Source organism: Borostomias antarcticus, assembly GCF_949987555.1.
Source record: "Borostomias antarcticus genome assembly, chromosome: 12".
NCBI lineage: Eukaryota > Metazoa > Chordata > Actinopteri > Stomiiformes > Stomiidae > Borostomias > Borostomias antarcticus.
Genome location: NC_140245.1, coordinates 4,805,361 through 4,815,285, shown reverse-complemented (window position 1 = coordinate 4,815,285; position 9,925 = coordinate 4,805,361). Strand labels below are relative to the sequence as shown.

The 9,925-nt window shown below is 48.7% G+C and overlaps 1 protein-coding gene across 9 annotated transcripts in view; it reads right to left on the bottom strand.

Annotated features, from left to right (window-relative positions):
* LOC311316460 (abl interactor 1-like) overlaps nucleotides 1-9,646 on the bottom strand; it is a gene marked incomplete at both ends in the record, with an annotated part of 14,084 nt that extends 4,438 nt beyond the window's left edge. For 6 of the 9 annotated variants that reach the window (XM_084447315.1, XM_084447317.1, XM_084447318.1 and 3 more), the window contains 3 exons: nucleotides 2,032-2,208; nucleotides 5,960-6,127; nucleotides 9,518-9,634. In XM_084447315.1, coding sequence (XP_084303441.1) covers nucleotides 2,032-2,208; nucleotides 5,960-6,127; nucleotides 9,518-9,634 — 462 coding nt within the window. Of the gene's footprint in view, nucleotides 1-2,031; nucleotides 2,209-5,959; nucleotides 6,128-9,517 lie in introns of all 9 variants that reach the window. The other 3 variants (XM_084447323.1, XM_084447322.1, XM_084447321.1) reach the window with 2 other exon arrangements.
* Nucleotides 9,647-9,925: the final 279 nt, after the last annotated feature.

Genomic DNA, 9,925 nt, shown 5'->3' with positions numbered 1-9,925 from the left:
GTGATCGCTATGGCAACTGGATGTCAGAGGGGACTGAGTCTTAGGTGATCACCATGGAGATGGGGAGCCCAGAGGAGAGAAGAGGTAGTCATGGTTTCAGGCCCGCCCCCAGGGACTAGGCAAGGGGGATAGGGGCTAATGAGCTGCACACACACACACACACACACACACACACACACGCACACACGCACGCACACACATATATCAGTGGCCCTGAATTATTAACAGCAATGTGTGGAGAAGACAGGGGGTCTAAGAGGGAGGTTGGTCTGGGTCTGAGGACAGAGACAGACAGACAGACAGACAGACAGACAGACAGACAGAGGACAAAGGACAGACAGCCCCCACAGAGAGGACAGATGCTCCTCCCACTACTGGAGGAAGAGGAGGATGGAGTCATCCGTCATGGTTTTGAGTAGCTGAAAGAGTGCAACGTCATGCAGTCTACTGGTGTGCGTGTCTCCTTTAGGTGTGAGAGAAGAGCCAGGCCTGCTCTAGCAACCACTAAAGCTGTAAATACACCAAGCCAGTGGTCCAACTAAAACATGGAGGCGGGGGGGTTTAACTGTTGGGAGGTCTTCGCTTGGTGAGGCTGCATTTTCGGATCCTGTTTGGAGCTGTCGGGAGCCGACTTCTCAGAGAAATCGTCTCTGACAAGCCTAAAAGCGCTATCTACCTGCTACCCAGCACAATTCTTGTTTCTAAATCTAAATTTTAAGGAAGACTCGCGCTCACTGAGGCCCCCCTCTGGGCTAGATGCTGCTTATTCTTGCGCCCAGAACGGAAAGTGCAAATGAGTCGTCGTCTGTCGGCCTTTTTTTTTTTTGGAAGGGGGGGGGGGGGGGAGGGGCTTCTGACCCGGGCTGAGTTTTTGCTTAATATATTTCCATCTTAACACTTTAACAAGAACCAACAGATCCTGCCTCTCTCACCACGAGCACACACACACGCACACACACAAACACACACACACACAGACAAACCCACTACCAGCACTCAATAAACAGCCAGAGGGTAACTGGGAAACACAGAGAGAGAAAACGAGGGAGGATTGGAGACAGGGAAAGAAAGAGAGTGGAGGGGAGGAGAGAGGGAGGACGGATCCTAGGGAGCCAGAATAAAAGATGCAGAGAGAGCCGGAAATATTGTTTCCCCACAATTCAGCGGGGTGTGATGTCGTCAGCACTTGGCCCACATCTTCCCGTCAGTCTGCTATTTCTCTCACACACACAGACACGCACGTGCACACACACACACACACACACACACACACACACACACACACACACACACACACACACACACACACACACACACACACACACACACACTCACACTCACACACACAACTAATGAACCACTCTCCCAACTGATGAACCCCTATCGTTTTTGGACTGCACAGACATGACTCTAGCCAAGCTTCCTCCATGAATAGCCTGTGGGTTCCCTCTCCCCTCCTCCTCTCCCTCCGTCTCCTCAGAAAGCTAGCAGGAACCAATGTGTTCATCTAATTAGCTAAAGTCCATCGTATTGACCAGGATATTGACTGGTTTCTGAGGCGTAGTTAAGGCAGCACACAGCCAGCTCGCTCACACCAGTGAGCGAGGTGTGAAACTTGTGCTAATGGCGGCTTTATGTTCCAGCAGTCATTGATCTATAGCAGCTACTGTAGGACTACACAGATAAGGTGATGTTTACCTACATGCTGAGCAGATGATGTCCCTAGACAGACACCCGTATAGATCTGAGACGATTGGTCAGAGGACGTATCTCTGAGAGGATTGGTCAGAGGAAGGTATCTCTGAGAGGATTGGTTATAGGACGTATCTCTGAGAGGACGTATCTCTGAGAGGACGTATCTCTGAGAGGATTGGTCAGAGGACGATGCCACAAGGCCTTTCGGAGAGGGCAAGGTGGGACACCACCACAAGGGGGGGATTTACTTTGAAGGCTAAATATTAAGTTTAATTGGGGGCTCTTATTGTGTAGGCAGGTCACAATAAGTCAACAGGTCTGAGGGGGGACTCTTACTTTGACGCCGTGGCCCACGTCATCCAGCAGCGTGTAGTCGATGGGCTTCCTGATGTAGCGCACCGGCCTCTCCATGTTGCCGGGGGCGATGATCTTGTGCGTGCGCGAGGTGTTCTTATTGGTGGTCAGGATGCCGATCTCCCGCCTGGCGACCTTCTCCTTGTGGATGTCAACCGTCTGGAGGAAGAGGGGGAGAGAGAGAAAAGAGATGGAGAGAGAGAGAGAGAGGGAGAGAGAGAGAGAGAGAGAGAGAAGAGATGGAGAGAGAAGAGATGGAGAGAGAGAGAGGGGGGGGGGGGTTATGGTTAATAATGTGATATGTTTGAAGGTGTTTCAAGATGCCACAGAACTTTAGCATCACCCATTGACCTTATTCACCCTAGTCTCGCATGGCCAGACCAGTCTCCACACTTCGTTTGCGCTGTGCCGGCGCTGGAGAAAGGTCTGGCTGGACCCATTACCATGCAGGGATAGAGGGAGATTTCGTCAAACCAATCACAATCGTCTTGAGCGGAGCGGTTGCTAGGTAGTTTCACGTAGTCTGGATTGAATCTGATAGGGCTGGCTCGGGAATCAGATCCGTTGCTTCTGATTGGGCAGTAATAAACGACTGACAAACGACTGACCCCATGTCCATCTCTAGGACCCCTTCCCCACACGACAAAGACAGGGATGATGGATGAGAGAGAAACCGATGAAGATAGAGGATGGGTGTACATCTCTGGACAATCAGGTCATGCTTCAGTCACATAGAGGAAGGGGGAGATGTGGAGTCACTGTAGGTGTGTGTGTGTGTGTGTGCGTGTGTGTGTGTGTGTGTCTGTGTGTGTGTGTGTGTGTGTGTGTGTGTGTGTGTGTGTGTGTGTGTGTCTGTCTGCACCAGAGTGAGAGAAATAGAGCAGCAGTTGAGTGGAATGATGAATGTGACCCGCAGCGATGAGGTCACACTTCAATCACCGTTCAACTGAGCCAGCCCTGAGCAGGCCACTCCCTCACTCCAGGCTCTGTAGAGAAGGAGGGAGAGAGAGAGAGAGAGAGAGAGAGAGAGAGAGGACCAACAGAGTAATGACAGACAGGCCTCCCAGTGCCTGGTGCTCTGCTCGTCATACTGCTGTAGGGAGGTTTACAAAGAGCTGAGCTGGGTGGAGCTGAGCAGAGCTTTTTTTTGGACAGGAGGCTACACAGTCACGCCCAGTATCAGCTGTGGACCGGCAAGGAAGCCCGCCTACTTCCTGTCGACAAACTGAGATAGGGCTGAGGACAACATTGGTCATCATCAGCTGGGGACCAACAAGGTCCTGGCCTACTTCCTGTCGACAAACAGATAGAGCTAAAGGCAGGATGGGTGGGGAAGAATGAGAGAGAAGACAGAGGAAAGGAGAGAAAGAGTTAGGGAGGAAGAGGCAAAGTAAGAGACAGATATTAGACTTATAATGGAAGGAGTCTCTGTATGTCTGTCTGTATTGTGATTTTCCAGAGAACCAGGTACTGTAGAAGGTTGAGATTCGGCAGGTGTATTGCTCAGGTCCCAAGGAAGCGCAGTGTCGAGTGTAAAGTTATTTGGACAAGCGGTTCACGATACCGGAGGCCAAGCAATCGGCCCGTTCCAAACAGACACTAGTAGTGAAAGGAAGGAAGAAATTAATTAACGAAATGTGGTTTTATCTGAGTGGATATACTGTATATTAGTCCAACTAGTGTTTATTTACTAGAGTTGTTTGTGCTCTGACTGCTTAGCAGACATTCTCCATGGTTATATCAGGCTTCTAGATGTCCTTCGACACTGTCTAGACATAACACACATTATCTAACCTTCCAGGAACCCCCTCTAAATCTCTCTCCATCTTCCTTTCAATCTCTATGGTAATGAGATTGAGATGAACATTTAGCTGGTATTCAGTTATATTCCCAAGAGCAGATGCCAGCCCAGCAGTATGGAGAAAAAGTGGTAGATATCAGATGGAAGGAGAGAGAGAGATCAGATGGAAGGAGAGAGAGAGAGATCAGCTGTCAGGAGAGGGGGGGGGGGCAGACAGACAGACAGGCAGACAGACCGAGATCACCGATAAAGAGAGAGATAGAGTGGTAGATATAAGTACAGAGCATTGTAGATCATTGCTGGATTAACTTCTCCAGCAAGGGATGATGGGGGTGGAGGGATGAATGGGTTGGAGGGATGACTTAGTAGAGGGATGACTTAGTGGAGGGATGACTGAGTGGAGGGATGACTTGGGGTGGAGGGGTCTCCATCCCTTCCTAAACCACCTCATCAATGCATCTCTTGTATCAGGATGCTTTCCCTCTGCTTTCATGACTGCCAGAGTCACCCCCCTCCTGAAGAAACCATCTCTCGACCCCTCTGATGTCAAAAACTACAGACCGGTTTCCCTTCTATTGTTTCTATCTAAAACACTTGAACGTGCTATCTCCAACGATCTTCGTACCTCCACCAGCACAACCTCCTAGACCCCCACCAGTCCGGGTTCAAGGCTGGCCACTCGACAGAGACCGCCCTCCTTGCAGTGACGGAGTCACTCCATGCCGTGAGAGCGAACTCTCTCTCTTCTGTCCTGATACTCCGAGACCTGTCAGCAGCTTTTGATACGGTAGACCACCAGATCCTCCTCTCCCCTCTCGAGGAGAAAGGTATCGCTGGCTCTGCACGCTCCCCGTTTACATCCTACCTGCCGTAGTCTGACTACTGGGGTTCCACAAGGGTCTCTCCTGGGTCCTCTCCTTTTTTCCCTCTACACTACATCTCTGGGCTCTGTCATTCTCTTGCATGGCTTCTCCTATCACTACTATGCCGATGACACCCAACTGGTCATGTCATTTCCCCCTTCTAATACACAAGTGGAGTCACGCATAGCTGGGTGCTTGGCTGACATCTCGGAGTGGATGATGACACATCACCTGAAGCTCAATCTGGACAAGACTGAGCTGCTGTTCCTCCCGGGGAAGGGCTGCCCACACCGGGACCTGGCCATCATCATTGAAGACACAGTGGTGACGCCGACTCAGACTGCGCTCATCCGTGTGTGACCCTGGATGACCAACTGTCGTTCTCCGCACATATTACATCCGTCACACGCTCCTGCAGATTCATGCTCTACAACATCAGGAGGATTTGCCCTTTCCTCACTGATGAAACGGTGCAGGTACTCATCCAGGCCCTGGTCATCTCCCGCTTAGACTACTGCAACTCCCTCCTTGCTGGGGCCCCGGCGTCAGCCATTAAACCCCTTGAACTTGTCCAGAAAGCTGGCCTGACCTGCGGTCGATCGACACGGTCACAGCTCTTCTCGGTCCTGGCCCCGCAGTGGTGGAACAAACTGCCCACTAACGGTCAGGACAACAGAATCGCTGCCCATCTTTCGTTGCAGGGTCAAAACTCATCTCTTCAAGAAGTACTACAATGACCCTCCCTCTTAAGCACTGATTGTATTTTCGATTGCTATTCTTGCACTTTGCCTTCAGTACTAGATTCTGCTCTTACTCCCTTGTTTTAGAAAGGAGATGCACTTGTGAGTTCTGGAGAGTAGTAGTACATTGGCTTTTCCTACGTTAAATGCAATTATTGTTAGTCACTTTGGATAAAAGCATCTGCTAAATGACTGTAATGTAATGGATGACTGAGTGGAGTGATGATTGAGTGGAGGGATGACTTAGTGGAGGGAACTCTGAGTAAAGGGATGACTGAGTGGAGGGATGACTGAGTAAAGGGATGACTGAGTAAATGGATGACGGAGTGGAGAGATGCCTGAGTAGAGGAAAGCTGGAAACCAACCCTGGAAAAAGTTAGACTCTTGTTCTAACGTTACAGGGTGTGTGTGTGTGTGTGTGTGTGTGTGTGTGTGTGTGTGTGTGTGTGTGTGTGTGTGTGTGTGTGTGTGTGTGTGTGTGTGTGCGTGTGTGTGCATGCGCTGACCTGGGAGATGTGGTTGATGGACGACTCCATGCGTCGGAGCTGGGAGGCCTGGATGTCCAGCATCTGCAGGACGTTGTTGGCCAGGGCGTTGATCTGGTAGGCCACGCTGGCCAGGGACTGGGTGGTGTAGGCCTTGGTCTCCTCCAGAGCCTTCCTCTTGTCCTGGGCCTGAGTGGACAAACAATTACATCTTAATAATATTATTCTACTTCGGGGGAAATTAATAGCACACAGACATCAAGAGGAAAATGGTTAGAAATACATATTTACATATTATAGCTTATAAATGTTAGATGCAATCATGCTGGAGAAAGACAGACTTTTCTCTTTTATATTTAAACGTTTTAAAGATCTGAAGCATGATAGATGATTACAGTCAACAGCGATACATGCAGTAGTTTTGGAACATAATGGCAGAAATATCAAATAAAGCTCAGCCAAAATGTAAATTTCTCAATGTTTATTCAAATTCAAGAAGAATTCTACCCGACTGCACTTGAGCTCAAACACTGCTCGACAGATATGAGAATCAAAGTGTCAAGTCACGCAATGATGGTCTAAACCTTCTTAGTCTGCGTGCGCTCACGCACACACGCGCACACACGCACACGTACACACGCACAGACACACACACACACACATAGAAAACACTTACTCTTTGTCTATCTGAAATTGGATCATATGTCTACCTTGAAAGCTTTCTTTTAATATAGGCCCTACAGCCCTAAATTCCCCAATCCATTCCAGACACAGCAAGATAGAGGAGAGGAGGAGGCGATGGAGTGGGAACGGAGTGGGAACAGAGGGGGAACACAGGGGGAACACAGGGGGAACACAGGGGGAACAGAGGGGGAACACAGGGGGAACACAGGGGGAACACAGGGGGAACACAGGGGGAACACAGGGAGCAGCAAGAACTTGGGGATAGACGAGGATAGAAACTAAGCCAGTGAGACTACACAGCACAAACACAACTCTGATACATCTCAGCATGACTCATTTCCTCCTCTGTTGAGGAACAGGGGAGAGAGAGAGAGAGAGAGATGGAGGAAGAGAGAAATACATGAATTGTAATAGTTCAAGGTTATCATATTAAAATGTAGCCGACATTGTATTAAAGGCCCTGGCTCTCACATCCGACTCATGGCTCAGGCATCTCTGACTCACTGCCGGATCATGAGCAGGCCGGGGGATTCTGGATGGGGGAGCCTGACAGTTAAACCGTGACAAATTCTCCCAACTGGTGTGTTTTATTCAGTGAACAGTCACTTGTTCACACCATCAATTGATGTGTAAGAATTTCTAACATACCATGAGACAGGCCTCCGACAGGCCTGTAACACCAGTTATAATCTTGACATGAAGTCTGAGATTGCCAACTAGATGACTTAATAATACTACTAATACTAATAATAGGCTACATTGGATTTATATAGCACCATTCCAGATGCTCGAAGCGACTTTATTAGTTGACCCGTTAATAACAGCCCTATAACAGCCCATAATTTACTAATCTAACATTAGGTCTGGTTCTGAGAATGCCTGGTACTAGTGATTAGGGCTGGTTTCTGAAATTAGAGTTAGCTAGGTTGTGAGATTCGATTTGGGTGTCTGGTCAGGGTTCTGAGATTACCTGAGGGTTCTGAAAGTGGGGCTGGGTTTTCAGATTAGGGGTTAAGAGTTCTGAGATTAGGGCTGGGGTTTGACATTGGGCGGAGACTGAAGAACAGGGAAGAGCCTAACTGCTAGACCATGGTGGCCCTTTCATAGATACATCTCTGTGATGCTCTTCTGCGGGATCTCCAGGACAGCCTCAACATCACCAGAGGAACTCTTAATATCATAATTTTACAGTTTTGCAGCCTATACTATGGGGGGACTGACGTGAAAAAGCCATGTCAGCCGGGTGCTCATAAACAATCCAATACACCAATCCAGCCATTCATGATAGAACAACTGAATACACAGATAATTACCCAGATTATCACCTTTTGGGAATGATGGGGCACTGAAAACCTATCTGAAAGACCAGTGCTGCCTAGAATGGATGCTTAACCCCTATGATCCATGCTCTGTCACAGTTAGAACACGGGCTAGTTTAGCCACATTTGGTAAATGGTAAAAAGACTGCACTTATATAGTACTTTTATCCAAAGCGCTTTACAATGGCCTCTCATTCACCCATTCACACACCAATTGCGGCAGCTGCCATGCAAGGTCTCAACCGGCTCATTGGGAGTAATTTGGGGCTCGGTGTCTTGCCCAAGGACACTTCGACATGTGGACAGGAGGAGCCGGGATTCGAACCGGCGACCCTACGATCACTAGACGACCCGCTCCACCGCCCTCTCAGCCACCCATTTACAGTAGGCTAATTATCTCTTGCAATACTCAATTGAGATGCATGCAAGGCTACAAATCCAATAGTAAAGAGCCATTTGAATAGCCCTTAGAGAAGGCCAAACCTATGAGTATTCTGCGGAGCAGTGCCAGGTAGACCTGCTGACCCTTCGCTGTGTGTATTGGAGGACTGACCCCCCCCCGGAGGCCCCCGCCCCCTGTCCCTCAGGCAGAGTCGTGCCTCAGCATGATCTGTAGGTGATTCACCAATCACCAGACATCAAAGGGTCATACATCCGCAGCTTCCACGTGAGAGCACAAAGGGGTAGTCACTGCTGGGGTTCATCCACACATCCGCCAGTGGACTGGCTGACCAGTCTGAGGCATGGATAGATTAGCCTACAAGACATGATTTACTTGACACGTTTAATTGCTTACGCAAAAATAGATTGGTAATCGGGCACACAGAATAAAAATAATCAGTGTCTAGCATTATAGGCTCCCGAACCGGCTGTGCGACATTTATGCCACATTTCAAAAGGTTGGTTTTCAAAGGGTTGGCCCCGGGAGTCTGATAGAGAAAAGACAATCTGAGAGTCGATCTGCTCTACGAGGATGATGGAATGCAATATTAAAACTCGCTCGACAGTCAAAGCATTTATGGAAACGGCAGCGAACACGGCGATAACCCACAGCATTTGACTCTAACAAGCCCTTGATGTGGTAACACAAGGTAACACACACACCATTCGGTGGCCTTGATAGATGCCGGATGAATTGCTTAGTTTCTGCTTCATCACAGAATGGGGGGCCCTAAAATTGCGTGTTTCAAATATATCACCGAGAAATGCGGACAGTGACCAGGCGTTGGTCATAACAACGACACACCCTTTGAATACCCCCAATAGCTTTGTAGCCTAAATTGATATGGAATTGCCTCCTAAATGAGGCATGAAAACCATATTCAACACGGCTCGGAAGAAGATTCAGCGCTGGAGTTTATAACGCTAAATAATTGCTTAATAAAACAATATCGATAGTCTACCATTAATACTCACGAAAGTAAATTTCATATTTGTATCATAGACAGTGGTTGGAGGTCTCACTCAACGTTTCCTGTCCCCGGTTTCGTTTCGCCTACCACCACAACCACAGCGCCGCAAAGCCGACGAATATTTCAGCAGAATCCACATTTTTAACGACGTTATTTTTCCTTACCTGTACATAATTGTTTTCACAGTATTCTGCGACCCTCGATAGGTTTTGATAGCTTTCCACAAGCGCTCGTTTACCGGCCGGAATTTCTTCCTCTAGTAACATTTGTAGCTCTGCCATCTTACAGTCCTCTGCATTTCTCTCCTCCCTTTCCTCTCGGCAAGGCAGAGCAGCGATGCTTTGGCGTGGCGAGAAAGTGGCTCCCCCGCCTGGTGTTGTGCGGCTTTTGGCCTCAATTCCACAGCCCGTTATAATTCTAACCCAACCCCAATGCTCGTCTGCCCGACGTAAAGCTGGTTGGGTTTCTCCCAGGTAGCAGGGAATGTTCCCACAACGTTGGCGAACATTCCTAACACGCTCTACTCATGTTTTCACATTCTTTTTAGAACAAATGATTGCTAGCTGGGCTTC